At 46.0% G+C, this 21,716-nt stretch overlaps 4 protein-coding genes and 2 non-coding genes across 6 annotated transcripts; 4 read left to right on the top strand and 2 right to left on the bottom strand.

Moving 5' to 3' along the window:
• Window positions 1-272: 272 nt before the first annotated feature.
• F4812DRAFT_81274 (uncharacterized protein) lies at window positions 273-755 on the bottom strand. The gene has a single exon (XM_047939465.1). It carries the CDS (start codon window positions 640-642, stop codon window positions 310-312), a length of 333 nt encoding a protein of 110 aa, XP_047788824.1. The 5' UTR covers window positions 643-755; the 3' UTR covers window positions 273-309.
• Window positions 756-3,277: 2,522 nt separating this feature from the next.
• On the top strand, window positions 3,278-8,570 carry F4812DRAFT_81233 (raptor N-terminal caspase like domain-containing protein). Its single transcript, XM_047939464.1, has 3 exons — window positions 3,278-4,231; window positions 4,302-7,927; window positions 7,982-8,570. Exons 1-3 carry the CDS (start codon window positions 3,644-3,646, stop codon window positions 8,205-8,207), a joined length of 4,440 nt encoding a protein of 1,479 aa, XP_047788823.1. The 5' UTR covers window positions 3,278-3,643; the 3' UTR covers window positions 8,208-8,570.
• Window positions 8,571-9,202: 632 nt separating this feature from the next.
• Window positions 9,203-9,274, top strand: F4812DRAFT_t106. Its single transcript has one exon. It is a non-coding gene; the product is annotated as a tRNA-Met (tRNA).
• A 627-nt stretch (window positions 9,275-9,901) lies between these two features.
• F4812DRAFT_460778 (uncharacterized protein) lies at window positions 9,902-11,366 on the bottom strand (the record flags this gene model as incomplete). The annotated part of the gene is made up of 2 exons (XM_047937749.1): window positions 9,902-10,748; window positions 10,831-11,366. 2 exons carry the CDS (start codon window positions 11,364-11,366, stop codon window positions 9,902-9,904), a joined length of 1,383 nt encoding a protein of 460 aa, XP_047788822.1.
• Window positions 11,367-12,734: 1,368 nt separating this feature from the next.
• Window positions 12,735-12,821, top strand: F4812DRAFT_t107. The gene has a single exon. It is a non-coding gene; the product is annotated as a tRNA-Arg (tRNA).
• A 768-nt stretch (window positions 12,822-13,589) lies between these two features.
• Window positions 13,590-15,126, top strand: F4812DRAFT_81215 (class I glutamine amidotransferase-like protein). The gene is made up of 2 exons (XM_047939463.1): window positions 13,590-14,416; window positions 14,637-15,126. The coding sequence occupies exons 1-2, from the start codon at window positions 13,952-13,954 to the stop codon at window positions 14,871-14,873; spliced, it is 702 nt and encodes a 233-aa protein (XP_047788821.1). The 5' UTR covers window positions 13,590-13,951; the 3' UTR covers window positions 14,874-15,126.
• The last annotated feature ends 6,590 nt before the right edge of the window (window positions 15,127-21,716 follow it).

Below are 21,716 nucleotides of genomic sequence, written 5' to 3'. Positions count from 1 at the left end.
CAGATGTTGCGGCAAGGGGATAGCAAGACATGTTTCCTCCAGCTTCGATTATCCATAAGTCACCTTTGACGGTCGAACTGTTAATCAAGCCGCCCATGATATAGATATCGCCTTCTTTAGACGACACAGAATTGACTGCGGCTCCATATCTTGGGAACGGGCTGGGTATAGATGCCGTAAATGTCAACCGCCGTTGAGACCAAGGGTATAACGAAGCATTCGCACTTTGCGGGGCAGGATTACGAAACTTTAACATGTATATTTGTTAGACGAGCCGCGAACATAAGTGAAGTAATATAAGGATTGGACTTAAATAAACGTTGAAAGACTTACAGGCAAGTCACTGGTTTGCTGTTGCTGCTGCTGTAGCTGCTGCGGCGGCGACGATTGAGACTGAGGTTGCTGAGGCTGCTGCATCTGTTGCGATGGATCCTGGCCACGACGTACGTATTTTTCTGCATCGGGGCTAGGAGTATTTTCATCGAAAGAATTCAGACTGCCTGTGGGTGTTGATCGAGAGTGTTTCTCCTCCCTGGCAATGCGCGAAGCAGGACTTTGGACTGGAGGTGACGATCCTGGAGCCCCTTCTCGGCTTTGGACGTTCCTGTCCTGATTTTTCTTGGACTTGAATAGAAAAGCCATGGTAAGTATAGTCAAACACCCTCGACGGGACCTCGGTGGAGGAGTGCTTAGACTGTGTCGCCGCAACGGCAACAATGTGTTCTGTGGGTTAGGATCGAACACTGGGTGTCGGTAAATTGCATGCGGCGGATCGGCGAGTGGACAGGTTTAGCTCGACAATTTAGCTCGACAACCAAACGGAAAACGAATGCAGAAAGGGTTCGTTGCGATGGGATTCGGCCTTCGAAATGGCTGGGACAGATAACATGAGGTTGGAAATCTTGAAAATGGGTCCTCAATCGAAATTGCGCCGATTTGACCGTGTCCTTGTCCTGCGCAGCCTCTCGACTTTTTTTTTAACCCCCTTCCTTTTCCTGCTTCAAAAGCCTTGTCTTTTCTCCTTTTCCTTATAATTGTTTTGTGGAACAAAACTGTTGAATTAAAAAAAAAAAGGTGTGAAGGGGAAGCAATTCTGATTTGCGTCGGGGATGCTAGGCTATTGAATTAGAATTAGAAAGGTGTAGACAAAAAAAAATAAAGGGCTGACGGATCGAATGTTGCGACGAGTCGTTTGTTCCAATGCCACCCACTGCCACGGGTTATGATTTTATGGTTTATGGTTTATGGGTTTATGGCTTATGGCTTATGGCTTATGGTTATAGGTAATGAACAGTAATCCCCCCTTTGAGATCGTCGGGTAGTGCCAATTGATAATGCTAGTAATGTACGGATAACAGATAATGGATAAAAGGAGTTAAACTAGAACATTACTTATCGTTATTACCTTAGGCTTGCCAAAAATAAATAAATAAATAAAATAATTTATTATCGCTTCCTCCTACGGACAGCCGTGGCAATCAGAACAACGCCGTGAAAGAAAAGAAGGGAGATGAAGGAAAAAAAGAGAGAGAAAGTCTTGTTTGATGAGAGAACCGCACTGGCGACGAGGTTCCTATCGGGGACGGCATACATCCAAATTTCCAGAAGAAAAAAAAAATCTCTAAAAGTTCCCCAGGACGGTCACTACTAAGGGTCGGGTTTATGGGGGGGAGACTGTGCCTGCGCTAACTCTGAAATTGGTTTAGCTTGCTCTTATGCTGTACCTTACTGTAGATTGCCATTGGGTAGGAGGTAGCTAATTTTGGGAGACAACCCATCACTCCAAGCGGGTTAGCGGCACCACAAGTATTAAAATAAATAAACGAGCGTGATGAGAGGTACATGCTGATATTAGTACCTCCTAATGTACTTAACCTACTACCTCTCCTGAAATTCAACTGGAAATACATGAGAAGTTAATACCGCCCATTAGGTAAGTATTTATATACTATGTAGATCTGTATCATCTCTATCATTATAGTATAAATTGTATAGTAGTTCATTAGAAAGAGAAATATAATATCTGTGGATTCTATTCGCACAACCCCAAGGAACTGGGTCTTGTTAAGTGCTTATAAGATTGACTCAGGGACTGACCTGGTTATTTAACTTAGAAATGGAAGTACCCTATAAGTATTATATTGATAGGTCAGGGTCGAAAGTTAATCAAGGAAAACAGCACGTCTTTACACAAATTACTTGCTTGTCTGAATTACTTACAAGTTATCTCTTCAGCAGTACTGTCTCTTCAGTTCTGAGATATTGAGAATGTTGCCCGATCCCTGTTGGATCAGTCCGCTTCTACGCACAGTTTTTTCTCGGGTGGAGGATCTTTGGTGTAAGCTTTGGCGCATCTTACCAGCTTACACGTAGTCTGTACCATAGTGGTCACGTTCACGTTAGGTACCCATACCTATCTTTTACGCATGAACGTATAGGTAGACTTATTATAACACTTATAATGTGACAGCATGCGGAGACGGTAGATGGCTACACCAATAGACGAACAGATGTCCTTAAACTCTTTTGTGAAGTGTAACCTAAAGTGTCCTATGTTAAGACCCCTTTTCTAGTTCTTATGTGCATATCCAGATGATGTAAGTGCTATTGCTGCAACTAGCGTAAAGGAAAATACAGCTAAATGGACCCTGCGTGGGCTGCTGGGCAAGGCTGGATAATAGTGTACTATGTATCTAGGTAGGTACCTAAGTAGCGAGGGAGCCATGTGGATACATGCGCGTTTTCGGGGGACGAGTCCGGGACGTGCAGATCTAAGAACAAAAGGAGACACCTGAAACCAAGCAAATTATCTAACCAGTTACCTAGCACATGGACAATACGACGCTTCGTTGTACCTAAGAAAAGTACAGCTTGTCGGACAGTCGGATCACAAATATAAAAAGAACCCATCACGGCCCTCCAATACGATCATATACCTAGGCCGAATATCTATTACACGTATGTATTATGTATCCTGCATCGGTAATGGTGAATGAATATCAGGTCCATTGAGAATTTCTCAACCAGTTGTAGTATACCTAGGTAGGTAGGTAGGTAGGAATTGCTTGACTGTAGTTAAGCGGTACTTGATCTTTTAATAGACAAGATGAATTAGAAACGTAAAGATAGGCTAGTGGTTGCAAGCTGAACCTAATCGTGACGAAGCAGATGACAAGCCTACCCCTATTATTAATTACATAAGGGACCTCGAAGGATTTCGAGTCAGAAGCAGTTCTTAAAATTATGTATTTCGTCACAGGCCTCGGGTACAAGTGGGGTTCGGGGGTCTAGGGCGGAAAGGTACGTAGATTAGGTAATACGCGTTGGTGCCCGGATACCCATACCGGGTGTGCCTTAGGTAACCAAGAGCCAACCAGGCCAGCCGGATTAGACCGCAAAGGCTTCATTCGCAAAACAACAGCCCAGCCGCCATTCGCATCGGCTTGTTGAATGAATAATTCAACTTGACCTTGATCAAGGTCTTCACTTCACTACCAACAAAATAAAACAAAAATAAAAGATAAAAAGTCACAACGTCATAATTTGAACATCTCACCCTATACCATCAAATTGGATTAGCATCATCGCGTGCGTCGAAATGCATTATTAACTTGAGGTACCTTGAGGATGTGCTATAACCACTATGACCGCCGTCACATTCTCCTCTCATAGCGCATACACGTCTGGGCAGCATCCGAGTCATCACATGGCAACCACATCTTCCGCATCTTCCGAATCGCCTACATCCAAGCCTGTTTCACAGGCGCATTCTCGCCCTGATACCATGACCGTCGATTCCAACCCTACGCAATCGCGCAACCATCAACAGCTGAGTCTAATGACTGACGTACCCGCAGTTAATGGTACTTCAGCCACCATGCCTTCACGACTGGGCTCGAATGGCCCAACTTATGCTGTACAGCCTCCCGAATTACCAAAAGGACGTCCACGAACAGCCACGGACGAACGCGAACCAGTAGATTTTGGTAGACGTCCGTTAACCGCTCCGGGGAATAATGCGGATCCTCCGCCCTCCAACTCCCATAATGACTTGGAAAACAACCAACCAAGAAGAGCAGTCTCTAAGCCACCACTACTACGGTCTAAGAGTGAACACATAGTAAGACGTGAAGATGTAGATCAGGCAGATGAGGAGATCTACGAATGGGGTGCCAGGCATGGCTTCGAAGACCATTACCAGTCCGAAGACATTATTTCTCAGTTAGCAAACGTGAGTCTGACTTTGCCTCATATAGTATTTTTCTTGTAGTATCAGTCTGAGCCTAACTTCTAAATCACAGAACTGGTATATGTACTTTACGGATAAGCGACACGAGACCACCGGTCAACCAGACTCGCCTAATTATGCGATAGAGGACTGGCGTATGCGAGACCGATTAAAAACTGTTTCGGCTGCTCTGGCTGTATGCCTTAACATTGGCGTTGAGCCTCCTGACCAGCTGAAGACAAATCCAGGAGCTAAGCTTGAGGCATGGCAAGATCCCTTTGTACCTCCAGCTGCGAAAGCCTTGGAGGCGATCGGAAAATCCCTACAAGCGCAATATGAAAACATTTCGTTAAGAACAAGATATAAACAATACTTGGATCCATCTGTCGAAGAGGCAAAAAGGTTCTGCCAGTCACTACGGAGGAACGCCAAGGACGAACGGGTTCTACTTCACTATAACGGCCATGGAGTTCCCAAACCAACAGCCTCAGGAGAGATTTGGGTTTTCAACAGGACCTTTACTCAGTATATCCCTATTTCGCTATATGACCTCCAGCATTGGCTTCAAGCACCGACTATCTTTGTCTGGGATTGTTCCGAGGCTGGTAATATTCTAAATAATTATCACCGTTTCGTAGAGAAACACGAAGAGGAAGAAGAGGCCGCCGCAGCTGCCGACCCTAACTATGAAAAAACGAAATACCGCTCATACCTTCATCTTGCAGCCTGTGATGTTAAGGAGAATCTCCCCACCAATCCTCGCCTCCCGGCTGATCTCTTCACTGCTTGTTTAACAACACCCATAGAGATGGCGCTATGGTTTTTTGTCTTGCAAAATCCTCTTAAGACGAGTATTACGCCAGAACGGGCCAAGAAATTGCCCGGTAGGTTACAAGAACGAAGAACGCCACTTGGAGAACTCAACTGGATATTCACAGCAATCACTGACACTATCGCATGGACCTCCTTACCTCGGCAGTTATTTCGCAAATTCTTTAGGCAAGACCTCATGGTCGCCGCTCTCTTCCGTAATTTCATCCTGGCTCAAAGGGTTATGATGGTCTATGGGTGCCATCCTCAGTCATATCCACAATTACCCGATACTCACCAACATCCTCTTTGGGAGAGTTGGGATCTAGCCGTCGACTTGGCATTAGCACAACTTCCTATGATGGAGCGAAAAGAGAGCGAAGGGATCGAATACGAGTACCAGAGCTCGACTTTCTTCGCAGAGCAGCTGACTGCCTTCGAAGTCTATCTCTCGCGCGGAGATGCCATGCAGAAGAAGCCACCCGAACAGCTCCCCGTTGTACTTCAGGTTCTGTTAAGTCAACAACATCGTGTACGTGCTCTTATCCTACTAGGCAAGTTCTTGGATCTAGGTCCTTGGGCAGTCCATTTAGCTCTCAGCATCGGTATTTTCCCCTATGTGTTGAAGCTCCTGCAATCTGCCGCTGCTGAGCTGAAGCCTGTCATGGTATTTATTTGGACCCGGGTTCTCGCCGTGGACGTCTCCTGCCAGCCTGATTTAATCAAGGATAGCGGTTACAATTATTTCGCCTCCATCCTAAACCCTTCCGAAGCGCTTGCCGTTGCCAATAGCGATGAGCATAAAGCAATGTGTGCATTTGTGCTTGCGATGCTGTGCAAGGGCTACAGACCTGGGCAGTCCGTATGCAATTCGTCAAATATCATGACGTACTGTCTGGCTCATCTTCGGAATGAAGAAAACGTATTACTACGGCAGTGGGCGTGCCTTTGCATCAGTCAGCTCTGGCAGGATCTGCCCGAGGCAAAATGGAGAGGCATCAGGGAGAACGCACCCCTTAAGCTGTCCGCTTTGACGAAAGATCAGGCTTGCGAAGTGCGAGCTGCAGTCATCCACGCCATGACAACATTCCTAGGCATTCCGGACCTCACGGACGAGGTGGCTAGGGTCGAAGAGTCAATAGCCTGGACACTTCTAGATATGGCTGGTGATGGCAGCCCGCTTGTTCGCAAAGAGCTGCTGGTCTTCATTTCGCATTTCGTCCTTCGCTATGAAAACAAGTTTATTGTTTCTGCTTATGAACAGCTCGTCGAGGAGAAGGAGTATTTGCATTGCCCTCCAACAGATGACGGGTTGGAGCATAAAATGGGTATGCATTATGCTCGCCCGGAAAATCGCAATTCGGATGGAACCATCAAGGCTACAGCGCAGGGACTGTCATCCAACACTGTATTTGCCGCTTGTTGGAAACACGTCTTGATATTAAATGTAGATCCCCATCCCGAAGTTCAGCGAGACGCAACGATCATCGTTGATTACGTTCACAACGCCCTTCTATCGTCAAAAGCAGGCGGCCATGCCCGATGCCTAATGGATGAGATTCAAAAGCGAACGCGACGATCACACGGTCACAGGAAGCAGCCTTCTATGGCACGAAACGGCATTGGTACATCTGCTTCTGATATCATCCCCGCAGAACCCTCACCTGGCCTTTTGAAACGGACGGCAAGCTTGCTATTCCAATTGCCTAGCATGTGGGCTGGGGAAGATAAGTCGGTTAATCCTACACCGCAACCTTCTTCCGGTCTTACAAGAACTTCCTCCCAAAGGCAGCGACCCACCAATGATTGGGCGGCTCTCCCCGAACAGATTGATCAGGCTAGTGCATCAGCGAGTTATCATGTGGCTGATGAACCTGTGTCGGGAAAATTTAAAGAACGTCGCCTGGACGAGGCGCCTTGTCTACCCCTTTCGAGCACGTTCCTCGAGTGGTCGATCGAATACTTCCGCGAACCGCAGATGCATCCTAGCGAGGCTGAGGAACCGGGGAGCACCGAGTACAACGAGCGTTTGTGGCGAAGATCGCGAAACGAGAGTATACTTCGGCAGACTCAGCCGCAGAAGCAATATGCTGGTAGTCACAGGTGGAACAACCAGCTCTGCATTATGAACAACGGCGCTCAGCCGGCGAAGATGACATTCCACCAATACGAAGACCATCTCGCAGTGGCCGACGATGGGAATACGGTCTATATTTGGGATTGGAAGAAGCAGAGCAGGCTGAACCGATTCTCAAATGGGAACCCAGATGGGTCAAAGATCAGCGATATGACCTTCATCAACGAGGACGACACGGCGTTTTTAATGACAGGCTCATCCGATGGTGTTCTCCGGATCTATCGTAACTACGATACCCCCAAGAAGACCGAGTTAGCATCAGCCTGGCGGGCACTCACCCATATGGTCCCTAGTAATGTTAATTCCGGTATGGTGTTTGACTGGCAGCAGGTAACAGGCAATGTGCTTGTTGCAGGCGATGTTCGTGTCATCCGGGTCTGGGCTGCCGCGTATGAAACATGCATTATGGACATACCCGCACGCTCAGGATCTTGCGTCACCTCATTAACATCGGACCAGATGACTGGCAACATCTTTGTGGCTGGATTTGGAGACGGTGCGATTAGAGTGTTTGATACTCGACTGCGACCGCACGAATCAATGGTCAAGAAATGGAAAGATGATTCCGACAGACAATGGGTTAGGGATGTACATATGCAGCGCGGGGGTCAGCGCGAGTTGCTTTCCGCAAGCCGAAACGGGAAAGTGAAGCTTTGGGATATTCGGATGGACTCGCCACTCCGCGTTATCCAAGCAACTCGCGATACCCTCCGCACAGCAAGCACGCACGAGCATTTACCAGTGTTCTCTGTGTAAGTTACTAAACGCCACCTATTTTAGTTATATATGTGCTAACAATTCTTTAGCGGAACATCAGCCCACACAGTCAAGGTTTTCAACTTTGACGGCACCGAACTCTCCCGCATGGAGCCCTACTCAAGTTTCCTACAGCAAAACCGCGGCTCACCCATCTCTGCTACCGCCTTCCATCCGCACCGCATGATACTAGGTTGCGCGGCTCGCGGTGACTACCACATCAACCTCTTCACCTGCGCCAGCGAGAGGCCAGAGACTATCCTCAACTCGCTATAGACCCATGCATAACAACGTCTATTTATTTTTTCGGCTCTCTAGCCATAGGCAATAATCACCATTCATCCTCTTCGCAAGTAGATAGAAAAGAGGATACGTTTAATGCTAGTAACGGAATTGTAATGACCAACACTATTATTTCTAACTACTCTTTTTTTCCTGAATGCTTTGAGCTCTAGCTCGAGTAACGACTAAGAGCACTTCGTGCGCTCGTAAATTACCAAGGGAAAGGGGGCAGGGTAGACGAAACGGATAACTTAATACGGATTAGGGAAAGGAGGCGGGTAGTTGTTAATGTCGGACGGAGTCGGAAAGGAAATTTATAGGGAACGAACAGTATTGTTTGATTTTTGTTTTTGTTTTCGACCTTAATTCTCCTCTTCTTTCCCCCATTTCCCCCTTTTTCGCATTTCTCGGCCAGGGTGGAGGAAAGAAGGGCGGGTTACGTTTTCGAAAAGGAGAGGTGGTCGGTCGACCCTAGAATACGATACTTTAATAAATCTCCGTCGGGGGAGATTCCATGCTGTCTGGGCTTTGCTTGCTATTACTTACCTGTTAGCCCAGGTTAATATTTGTATGTAGTTGGGGGTTGAACTTAGTTGGGTACGAAGTAATGGTATGCGGAATGCTTTTTTAATGATGTTCAGTGTTAAGCCGCACATAATAAGGGGTCATAATATGGTCGTCGTAGTTTCTTGCTCCTACGACCTCATGTCTTCCCCCCCCTCAATGTTGATAGCTTGGATGTACATATTTATTCATATAGCTTAAGACCCTTGAAGCATCGTATATTAGGTATACACCAACCGAGTATGCACACAATATGATCCAACGCATTCTTCGGTGGTAAAAGCGTGAATGTTCATATTAATACGAAATCACTGGATGGTGGGCATTGCGTAAGTGAGTCAATGCGCGCTATATAAGGCGTAATTGCACGGGTTGCATTCAACCACGCCTGTTGAGGATCTCTGTGGATACAAATTCTCACAACAAGCTTCATGGCGCAGTGGAAGCGCGCCGGGCTCATAACCCGGAGGACCTCCGATCGAAACGGAGTGAAGCTAGCTCTTTTCTTTTTCCAAAAAAGAAATTTCTTCTTTTTTTTTTTCTTTTTCCTTATGTCCTTGATATAATAAACCCATTCGTGGATATTTAGCACCAAACGATCACTCTCTTAAAACTTGACTCCTGGTGCCTAATTCCTTCCGACATTTTAAAAACAAACCGCTTCTATTAATGCCTCCCTATCGGAGAATTTATGCTGTTATCTTGACATTGTTTTGTGCGTTTTCCTAGCATATTCCTCCGTGTAAAACCAAAGTCGAAGGTATCCATACTAAAAAATAAAATAATAAAATAATAAAAACAGGTACCTACTAACTAGTGAATAATTTCCACTCCACAAATCCAACTATTAAACGAGACTCGCTAGCTCTTTTCGTAATATACCAATGCCAAGCAAGCAAGCAGTTGGCTATTTGCCCTAACGTCCGTTACGCAGCGGTTAGGAATCGGAAAGACAAGCAGGCCCGTACATACCAAATGAGTGACGAAAGAAACGCTTGTGATTACGATACTGTCATTAATTCAATCGAGAAAACCTCGTCGGAGAAGCGCTGGGAATACCTAGAAGGCGAAAGTTGAGATGGCAACGTTGGCAGGAGGATTGGTAAGTCTGTGGATGCTTCATTTTACGGCGCCGAATCCCGTCTTCTCTTGGACCCGGCTCGATCCATTCGTCTTGGTGAAGGATCGGATGGCTGGAGAGGATTTCTTGTGGAGCCGATAGACGATATTCGGCTTCGGCCTGCTAAAGGGTTTGCGGTGCGATGCGGTGCCCTGTTGATTAAAGTTACTTCTTCCGGTAGCTGTTGTGCTGGGGAACCGCCTGGCTGGGATAAGTCCGGTGCTGGATCCTGCTGATACCGTGACAGATGCGTTATATGAACCCCCGAGCTATGCCCCGATAGTTGTCTATGAAAACCTGGAATCTGGGCTTGTGACTGTAATCTGAATGCCCGGTAGTTACGCCTCTGCTCGGCTGCGGCTTGGGGCGATAACGGACTCGAGACAGATTCAATAGAGGGGGAAGGGGCACGATCAGATACCAGCTGTCGTAGTGGGTTCGCTATCAAAGGTTGTAGGTTTTGTCCCTGACGTAAGGATTGAGCTTGCCCATATGTTGAACCAACCAAACCGTGAAGCCCTGTGAATGATGGTGGTTGCCCATGGTCATGCCGCTGCTCTAGCCGTTGTTCTGGACGTTGGTTTTCCTTCTGATTTTTCTGGCTGCGTTCCTGATCTCTCTGCTTATCCACAAAGTGGTGTTGTCGCTTTTCTGGCCGCGCCTGTTGCGCCTGCTGGTGCCGATGGGCTTGTTGCGTGACAAATAGAAGCATTTGAGTTTGGCTAACCACTATCGGAGGGGTCCCGTCTCCGAGCTGTATTTCATAGAAAATCGTTTCTTGATCAATCCCGCAACTGCAAGTTCTCCACGTCATGCCGCACTCGTAGCAGAACTCGTGGCCACAATGGCATCTTTACAGGCGGGCAGATAGATATAAGTAAGCATGGGGTACATTTAACTTCATAGAACAGAAACAATGGCGCTCGAACTTACTTCATGTGGTTGCATCCACTTGATCGGTCGAGCATGCGATTGCAGCGCGGACATGTCTGCCAGTGTTTGCTCCGGGCGATGTCCGTGAGCGCGGTATCGATGGGCGATTCCTCGCACCCCGACTCAGTCGGCTCGTGTCCCCGCTTGCATTTCTTGCAAGTTTTAGAACTGCATTTATCACATACAACGACGTCGCTTTCCCCTGTGGTATTTTCGGTGTTGAGGATCGCGCTACATCGCGGCTCCGAGCAGTAGAGGGGAGGTGGTCCCAGCAACTCGCGGTTTACTTCTTGGTATTTTTCGAGGAGATCACTCGACTGTATCCATCTGATATCGTCCTCTGTGAAGATGTACTTGTGGCACCTTGGGGGCCATGTGTTCCTCGCTGCCAGCCTGGATTTGAGGTATGTTGTCAAGCAGTTCCGGCACCAGAAACACCCGCATTGGAAGCATCGTAGGTCACCGTCATCTTCGAAGCAGACCACGCATGGTTTCTTTGGGGGGTCCCCATGATTTATTTGAGATTGTTTATCCATCGTGTCCGTAGAGATCTCCCCTCCCTTTTCAGCAATGTATTTACTGTTTGATGCCGGAAACGACTTGTCCGAAGATACACAGGCTTTTGTAATAAGAGACTCCTCCAGTACGTTTTTCGCCCTCTAGCTATTCTCGACTCCAGTAGGAATTATTGGTAGGGTTATAGAATATAGTCGGTAGAGTTAGAAGCGTAAATATATAATGGCTATAGGAACGTCGTCTATTGGTATAACTCGTCGAGCCAATGGCTGTGGTATAGGATCACCGTAAATACATGTTAAGAATAAGAATTATAAATTATCCAAGGTACCTATCTCGCTCTAACGCTGGGAGGTGTGTGGGTAGGGTTCCTGAAGAGTTCTTACCTTCCCCAGCTATTCTTTACCATCTATGTTCTTCCATCCTAGATATCCTAGATATCCTAGATGTTCCTTTCCTAGCAATGACAGGATGAGCTACGTGGACTTCCCTCAGCTACATAATTAATGTACGTGCATAACTCCTACCCGTATAATATTAAATACCGTATGTACCTAGGTAAATACTTGCCTAAGGTACGTAGGTATTTTCGACAAGAGCAGACCTAAGGACAACAAGGTTTACCGTGACGTTGAAGCGACCCTTCTTATTGGTTGGGGTATGACTTTTCTTCCCAAAATGGCAATGTCAAATCACACTATCACCTATGGGCAAATGCCTATCTTGCAAGTGGTTAGTAGTTGGAAATAAACATATTTGTATCGGCTTAGAGAATCTTTGTGGATTTAATATCTGTTGCCGTGTAGTTTCTATCTCTATCACAGATGTTTCATTAAGCAAGGCTTGACTTTTACCTGACTCTCCATTCACAAAAGATAATGGACCGTTTTATAATAGTTACCTGAGGTACCTAACTTGAGGATTTGTATTTATCTTTAGGTATCTTAGTTGTAGCAACGGATTTATTGATTTACCTAAGTACCTAGGTAGGTATGTACATAGGTACTGTGACGTTAGGTGCAGTCTTGTGAGCATTACCTAGAAAGCGTAGGAAGCAGTTACGATTGGTCTAGTTACTCCTATTGGTATCATGTAGTCGTTCTTTCCCTTTCACGACATCCAAAATAAGGCAAGAGCAACTAGCTTTGTAAGTACCCAAAACCACAATAGGTACCTAGAGCTTTTCTTAGGATTATTTTCCTCTTTACGAACTAGCTCATGTGTTCGTTTATCAACGCGTCTCAATTCATACCAAATGTAAGTCAGAAGATCAATCAGCATATAGATTGTAATTTCACATTGTTAATTACCAACGAATTGGCAAACAAATGGTCGAGTGGTATTAGAGGTTCGACATGACCTTCGTACCGTACCTTCCATAATCATCAGCCTGCATGTAGTAGTGGTTAACTTATCGGCCTCCGACTCTTTCTGTCAGACAGCCGGGAACCCGGGTTCGAATCCCGGTGCAGGTGCTCTTTACTTTTTGCTTTCCTTCCGAGAACCTTATTCATTTACCTTTGGTACCTACGTAGGTACCTACCTAACGACCTAAGGTGTGTTTTGCTGGTGTAATTTGGTGATGCGGAGAGAGAACCTCCTGGCATCCTAATTCTTAATCAGCATGCTGTTAACCCATTTATTGATCGTTATTTTCCTAGAAAGTCAGGCTTCTCGTCCACCCGGTTCAGTGGTTACAAGATGTCAAACCACGCATTTCATACAAAATCGGTCTACAGATTGAAGCCAAAATAAAGAACAACCACGTAAACCTTACTGCCAAATCTTAGATGCTTACCGGAAACCTACATCCTAGGAAAGTGAATCCAACTTTGGCCTATATGGCGGCGAGAGTATTCAAGTTGATTAATCATAAAACAGTACTGCTTTATCATACAGGTATGTTTCATTATAGAGTAACACTTGAAGAGGCAATTTCGCTTCTATTATACGAACCAAACACAATACTCACTCGAACAAGGATATAGGTGATATAGAAGGCTATCCCAAAAGATCTTCTTGAGGAGAAGTTCGTATAAGGTCATTGACTTAACTTTCTTCCTTTCAAAATACGAAGCCGTTTGCATGGAATATTTAACTCCAAAGAGCCGCCCCCGCCTCCCCCCTGAATCTGGGGGGCTGCCGGGTTAAGCACTCCCTCCCCTGTCCCCCCTGCATGTCAGATTTGCAGATTTGCACTATTAGGCAGGCAGCAGCTTTTCGAAACTCCCAATCGGACTCTAGGTATTTGAAATAAGCCGTGCAGCAATTGACGGCGGCACTACCTAGTCTACGTCAGGACAGTCCGTATTACTCAGCTCCGCTGCACCGATTCCGACGCCGGATCACGATACCTTGACGATTTTCGCATTTGCATCATGTACAATACGCTTAAATATACTTAAATCTTAAGCCAACTCGGCTAGTTACTACCGTACGCTTGGTATCCATTACCTAGGTTCTGCATCTATCATTTATGACTCTCCGGTTGCTATCCCTACCTGATATTCGCCCCTCGTATTGTTGAGGCTGTGTCTTCTATCTATCCTACACGAAACATCCCCTCTTTTTTACTCTTTATATATACTCGACCCCTGCCTACATAATGCTGTCCCAGGATCTCTCCGACAGCCGCCGCAGCAGCGACAGCAGCAGCCCTCCAACCCGATTCGCCGTCGCGCTATACCCGGGGTTCCAAGCCCTAGACGTGTTCGGGCCGCTCGACATCCTGAACATGCTATCCCAGACCCGCCCCTTAGCCCTGGAGATCTTATCCGCCACGCTCGACCCGGTCCCGACGCTGACCCCGTCCTCGGGCCACACCACGGGCCAGTCCGTCTTGCCCACGCGCACCTTTGCCGATGCCGCGGACGACATCGAGGTCCTGCTCGTCCCCGGCGGCTTCGGCTCTCGCGACCCGGCTAACGTCGCGCCCGTCGTCGAGTTCGTGCGCAAGGCGTATCCGCGCCTTCGGTACCTGCTGACGGTGTGCACGGGCAGCGCGGTGGTAGCCTCGTCGGGGATTCTAGACGGGCGCCGCGCGACTTCGAATAAGAGGGCATGGGAGTGGGTTCGTGATTTCCCTTTCTTTCCCCATCCTCTTCCCCTTCTGCCCTTGCCCTTGCCCTTTCCTTTTCCCTGTTCCTTACCTTAGGCATCCATCTACTCTATTCATCCCTACACTCCCTCCCTATTCCCCTTCGGTATAAAATAAAATAAGACAAGATAAGCGCGGGCAATTTCTAACCGAAAGGTCCCGCGGGCGACCGGGGGGCAAAAAAAAACAACAGGCCACGGCGCAGGGCCCGCGGGTCAACTGGGTGCGCCGCGCGCGCTGGGTGGTGGACGGCAACGTCTGGACGTCGTCGGGCGTGTCCGCGGGCATCGACATGATGTACGCCTTCGTCGCGGACCGGTACGGCGAGGACGTCGCGCAGACCCTGGCCGACGCGTCCGAGTACGTCCGGAACACGGACCCGGAGTGGGATCCGTTTGCCGGGGAAGCAGAGAACGGAGCTGCGAAGTAAGGGGGGTTTGGGGGAGGGCCGTCTAATTAGGGTTGTGTCTGTGCTTGCTTGCTGCTCGGTACCTAACCTAGGACGACGTGAGAAGAGAGGGGGGGTCTGTGTAAAGGGAGTCAGTCATACATGATATCACTACCTACTGTAGCGAATACGATATATACCTAGGCCCTAGGCAATCAATAAACTTTCAACCGATCAAACTGTCGTCGGGGCATGTCGTTTGCTAAGTTAGGTACCTACCTAGACCTAATAAAATACAATGGTTTTACGAGGCTACGGTTCTCGGAACACCACAGCTAAGAGCTGTAACGTACAACTTGACAAGCAGTACCTACCTATTAACTAGCTGTAAACCTAAATTCATACTAGCCTTACCACTGATATACTCCCTCTTGTATTGTTAACATTCACCTACTCACACTTCTACGAATAGCAGTAAACATCAAGAGCCTAAGTTTTGTTTGCACCCTTCACTTCAATCTCGCAAGACTAAAACAAGCACATATCCGCATACATATAACCAAGCTGTAGTAACTCGAAGTGCAAAGCCTGATTGTTACTATGATATGAGTACATTTCTGATTCCGGGTAGCAACTTCAATTACGTTGCGTATACAAGCGTACCTAAGGTTATCTACGGGAGAATGCCACAGTATTTTGAAAGGCTGAGTAAGGTTTAAATAGGCAGCATATATTTAATATAGTGCAGCACATTAAAGCGTTGTCTAAGTACCTAGGTGGTCATTGTGACCAGGTACTTGGAGTTACCGCGTCAGAGAGAAGTCATAAGGCTGACTTCCCAGGATCAAAGTTCGCTTCTCGGGTCTCCTTAACAACCGACATGGAATGCCACAGGGCTCTAGTAATCGTCAAGCAGTTTGCTATGTACGATCCCGTGATATCGGATATGGTACGATGTATTTAGGATATGCAATTCAGATTAAGTTACGCCAGGCTCATGGGTAAACCGCGAAAAGTTGCCATAGTCATGTTGAGATAATATCCCAGCAAGGCCTTATCTAGATCCGAAGCGGGAGTTGCTCGAGGCGGCGAGTACTCGAAAGCGGTCTGGTGCTGTCATATTGTCCTGCCTAGTATATGTATATGTGTTCCGAACAGAAATGAGTCGCCCAGCGGAGCATATTGAAATGTCCCGCATAGCAGCAACTGCTTTATGGCGTGGGCCTTGAAAGCCCTTTTAGTTCATTCGTATATATAGGGGCGGTGACAAGTAATGTTCCGGACATTGGCGAGTTATCGTTACATATCAAGAGCTTTTCATATACCCCGCGCTGGCCGGTTTTATAGTACTTACACAATGAGATTCCGATCGGAAATAGTGTTTAGGCTTATGTGTAATGTGTATTGTGTAGTATCATGCTACTATAAGATAGATATAGATGATGATTCGGAATAGTCCGCAGGTGGATGAGTGAGAGTATTTGCCGTTCTATCAAACCCCATATGATTGATGAATATTTGTTAGTTAGCCTTTCTTCTCCTTTATCAGGTGATAGGTTATAAGCAAGGGATAGGATGACGGCTAGCTAAGGTGAACAGGTCGTATTATCATCACTGGTTGCGAGAGCTTATCTGCGATAATATGGTTCGAGTACATGTATCAACAAATCTGGACGAATTTATTGGATAGCGACCCGGCATCGCCGGGGGGGTGGCGGCGGATAGACGCATGTCACAAGGATTTCCCGACTTGGCCACCTCGGATCTCGGGTCTGCTATCTGCTGTCCGAGTCTGTTTCCGAATTAGTCGTAGTGCTTAGTTTCGAGATGCCAGAATATCGGGTCAGCATGTTGTGCCTGGGATGGCGTGACTGAATATTCTTTGGCGATCATCTTGCGCTTATTTCGAAACTATCTAACATAATGTAACTATGCAACCGGGGATAGTGTCGATATCGTATCTGATGTCCTTTACGTAGCGGTTGCTATACTTGGAAATGGCCCTGTAAAAATATCGATCTAAATACCCAAATCTTTTGAATAAGGCTGGCAGGCTGTAGACCCCGGTTGCATGCGAAAAGCAGGTTTGCAACCCCCTGCCGATGCATTCAGATTCGACGTTTTCTACGTACAAGTCTCAATGACAGAACTGCAACCTTTAGCACAGCGTATCATTGTAATTTAAAAGTGGCCAAAGAAATCCGGATGGTTGGTTGGCAGTTATCCACGTGAGATTTCGGTGACGAGTTGCAGGACTCCCTTGCGATGTAGAAAACGGATTTTACACTGCACGAAACTTGCCTATAGGTGCACTCACGTCAGTTTCCGAGCCGCTATAAACGGCTCCCTGCAGTTCCGAAAGATTTTCCTACGGCGGTGGACTCAAGACATAGACTGACTTGCACGTGCAAGTTCAATATGTCTACCCCCCTAGGTAAGTAGGAACTTAGGATATGACTTAGGTAGTTTCCCAGGGAAATGGAACTTCGAAACTTCACTTTGCTTATCGGATATCCGACAGGTAACATGGTCCCTAACCTCATCGAGAAGGCCTGTCGGATTTGCGATGCATTTGATTTGAGGTTAATGCTACTAGGTAGATCTCGTTATTCGGGATCCTGTCCATGCGATTGGCTCGGAGTATTTCTCCCGCGCATTAATTGGTTGACCAGTTTCTTTATATCTGGGGAAGGTAAGTCTGTATCGGGTATGAACAGCGGTGAGCATTTCTATTACCTGGTTCGTCCATCAGGTTTCTCCTTTTCTTTTACTTGTCTCTGTTTAAATATTTGACACGAAAGGAATTGCAGCAGGGGAGAAATTCGTTATCGCTAAGAGATCGTGGTGCCGCGTGGAAGACGGCAGTTAGAAAATCCTCTTGATGTACAATACTTCGTACGCGAAATGCAAGGGCAGATCAGATCGTTCGCTTGCATCGACGTGGCCGAGAGAAATCATTATTGATCGTACGTTCGTATCCGTGCCATAGATAGTAAATGAAAACGCCACTAGATATCTAAGAGCTTTCTCCTAATACATTTCGCCGTAGCTGATAAAAGTTTCTAATAGTAGGTCATGGCAGAAATTTGGAGTGAAGTATTAATTTGATGAAGGGGCTGACGCTGGCAAAATGGAGTTCACGAAAAAGGTGAAAAGACGAGAATATGGTCTGTGCAATAAAAAGAATCGTGATTTCAATTAATACAGGTAGGTACTTGTTATTTTAGGTAGGTACCTCAGTGTAAGTACATCTCCGAAGCTCCCTAGGTACATGTAGATATGTACCTAGCCTACATGTACCTGTACTTAATATAATGTAAAGTCCCATCTAAGGCTGCCGCTGCAGATGCCTAGAACCAAAGCTACGGTGGAGCCTAGAGCTCTTAAAATAAACGCCTGATCTAGGTATGAGTTTTGCTTCGTAATTGGACATGCGGGCTTATACCTGATTATGACCTAAAGGCATAATTATCACGTGTAACATGACAGTAATAGGAAAAATGCCGTCCCCTGGTCGCATCTAAATATGCAAAGATATCCCACGTATTGAGATTAAAATGACGGGGACATGTACCTAGGTAGTTTTCTTCGCATTACGTCATTACCGCATTACTTCTTGCCTGGGCCGGATTCAGCCGTCAGGGGGGAACTTTATTTTACGGTGCCAGTGACCGCAGGTAACTGGGCGGTTTCGACTACGTCAATTTGGTATAATATGGCTAGGCTTAAAGGTTAATGAGGTAATCTTTTATAAATAAAAGAAGAGCATCGAGGTATCACTATCTATAGCTTTACATAAGTTATGTTTTTGCAGATGTTATAAGATTTCAATCCTATGTGTATTACTTACTTTTAATCATGCATACCTCATAGAATGGACGATCTTATCATAGAGCTTTTTTACATTGTACATTGCACCTATCATAGTATTGTAGGCTGGGGGCCGAAGAACCAATCTAGAATACGATTTCAACGGTCTTGTACTTTAATCTCCGTTTTCAAGTTTTGGAGCCTTGTTACCCCTGCTTTTATGTACTGCGAACTGCGCTTCTTAACCGCCTAAAAGGGAATCACTCCTTGTAAGTACCTATGCATAGTATATGCTGGTTACCTGATTTCATTCGGACGAAATTAATGCATATATTCCGTAAAGAGGTTTAGTAAAAGAACTGCATATCGACTGGTGAATTGTAAAGATCCGGCGTTGACTCGAAATAGTAAACGCTACCGGATAGACTGATTTATCGAGATTATCAAGGGCAGCGTGGGTCAGATTTTGCATGGATCAATGTTGATAGCTGCATGTGAGAAGCAGTGTGGCTGATGCCTAATTCGTAAGAACCCGCCTTTGTATTGACATTCTATCAATTATGTACCTCCTAAGGTAGCGTGTGTACAGTACCTAGTTACTGTATATCTATACAATTATAATTGCAAAGTCCTGCAACTGTATTATGAGGAAGTTTCGTTAACTTAGAGTATTTTAAAGCCTGGCTTGATTCAATTAATATTATAACTCAATACCTTAAACTAAGTAGCAATTGCTTAGGCGAGATGAGCTTGTAAGCTGTCTTCAACTCAAGAGTCATCAAAACTTGCTAAGTACCTAACCTCAGGCACCTAACTTTAACACGCGAAGCGGGTGTCTCATCGGAAATAAGCCGAGTTACCATGGAGGCGCATATTTGAGGTTCCCCGGTATACTCACTAAGCCCAGCATGAAAATTTGCAGTATATGGTTTGGTCATCATGATAGAATACGAAGACTAATCCAGCAAATCCATCTGCAGTCAAAAGGAGAACATCCCACGATTAGATATATACCTTAGGTACCTAAGGTATGTATTGTATTGTACAGTTTCGTGCGAACCTCTCCGTACGGTATGGATAGGTATGTAGAAGACGCTAATAGATTGCACAGCCTCATCGCCCCAAATATTGATATTTTCCGCACATATCAACAAAGTTCGATATTGCCATCCGATGGGTTCTTAGCTTTAAAAGTATGTACCTCGGGCACACCTCTTGGGCATTCTAGAACAGCAGCAATGTGTAGCGATCATAGCGCCTTTAATATTACTCCTTTAGCGAGCCAGCCCTATTGTATTGTAGGTACTACCTACTTATACCTAGCTGCATCTTAGTGGGTTCTGAATTTACGTGAGAATATCTAGAAGGAACGATTCTGTAAGTTGCATGGTTGAGATACATGTACTATGTAATCAGTACATAGTAATGGAATGAATGATAACCTTGGAAATGGCGGGTATGTCTGAGGTACCGCAGGGAAGTATGTGTGATACAATCCAGACATGCAGGATGGAATTGACTGATACAGTGCGCACAAGTAAGATACACATACCGATTAACCATTGGTGTACTTAGCTAGATACTTGCGTACTTATCGAACTCTCTCAATCGGAAGCTTGAAACGATTTCCGCGCCCATGGTTTAATGATTGGGCTACTTTCGTACCCTTCTCGTACTTTTCGGTTCTAATTCAACGTTCCCACTGGTCCCGATAACATGTTTTTTTTCCCTTTAGGCTTCAAGCCCATTTAGAAATAAGAAAAAAAGGGACGGATTAGTTACTGTATCAGTCCAACTTCATCCCCCTTTTATCAGGCGTATCAAATTTCTGTCGGTTCACTGGAATTCAAATTAGCATCGTTGACATTGACATTGACATTGGTCTTTAAGCTTGTTTAGCTTGGTAAATCTTCAAATTCATTTATCCCTTAGGTACCTATCTAAGGTACTTATTGAAGTGGGTTATGAAGTTTCTGGAAAAGTGTCCCAAGGGCTAGAGCCGTACCTGGCTAGGTTAGCGTATTGTTAGTGCTGGCTCCGCAAAACCGCCATCGCCGACAGAATTGTTTTTCGCAGCCATTCCCAGCTTTCGCTTACTTAATACTAGTACTACCTACCTAACTTCACCCACCTACCTAGGTACTTCCAATACCTTATGACATATGCACAATACCTAAAGTCCTTATGCACCTCGCACATCCCGCACATCCATACGCCCTGTACGCGTACATCCCGGTCTGTCATGGGTGGCACTTACACATACCATTAGGTACCTGTAACAAGCAGCTTAGATAGGTAGCTGGTTAGCCCAGTTTTTGACCTTGTCCACCCTCCCGAATCAACGCTACCTGCGCTACGCCCCTCCCGCAGACCTTTCTAACTCTTCTATCGCAGTACCGGTCCCGTCTGCTTAGGGCCTTGAGCAGCTTTCTGGCTTCTTACTGGGTACCTTACTCTGATGTTTCTTCCTTGATCTTCTTCTGCCCTGCTTAATTTTTTTTTTCTATTCACTCTTCCCAAATCGTCTACGCTATCCTTTTCTCTATTCTTGCTGGACACGCACTTCGCATCGGCATCCCGCCGTCCGTCCAACCATCATTCGACTACGCCCAACTATCCACAAAGAGGGCCCGCTTAGAGTCGCGTCCATTCGTTAATTTTTTTCTTCCTCTTTTTTTTTTCTTGATGCTCTCGAGAGCTGAACATAATCTCTTTTCTCCCCGCTAGTCCTACGTTTGACGGTCCATTTCGACCCGCTCTCCTCATCCTGTTCCTCTTACCCAACCCCACGACCTGTCCTTAGGGCCGTTACGTTCGTTATTGTTTGATATTTGGCTTTCTTGGGCATTTCACTTACCGCTGTTGACTGGGATCTCTGGAAAAAAGAAAAAGAAAAGAAGAAAAAGAAAAAAGAAATAGGGTATATCCTGCAAGCCTACCGTGTGAAGACTAGGGTTAAATTAGACGCCATCGAATCGTTGTACATTAAGTCTAGCGGCCGCTTCGAATGGGCCAGTGAGTCGCTAAACGACAAGCCTGATCTGCGCCAATACTTTCACATCCCGCCTCCAATTC

This window comes from Daldinia caldariorum (genome assembly GCF_022478825.1).
Source record: "Daldinia caldariorum strain CBS 122874 unplaced genomic scaffold F4812scaffold_12, whole genome shotgun sequence".
Taxonomy (NCBI): domain Eukaryota; kingdom Fungi; phylum Ascomycota; class Sordariomycetes; order Xylariales; family Hypoxylaceae; genus Daldinia; species Daldinia caldariorum.
The sequence above is the reverse complement of the archived record's forward strand: the minus strand, read 5'-3'. Positions and strand labels throughout refer to the sequence as shown.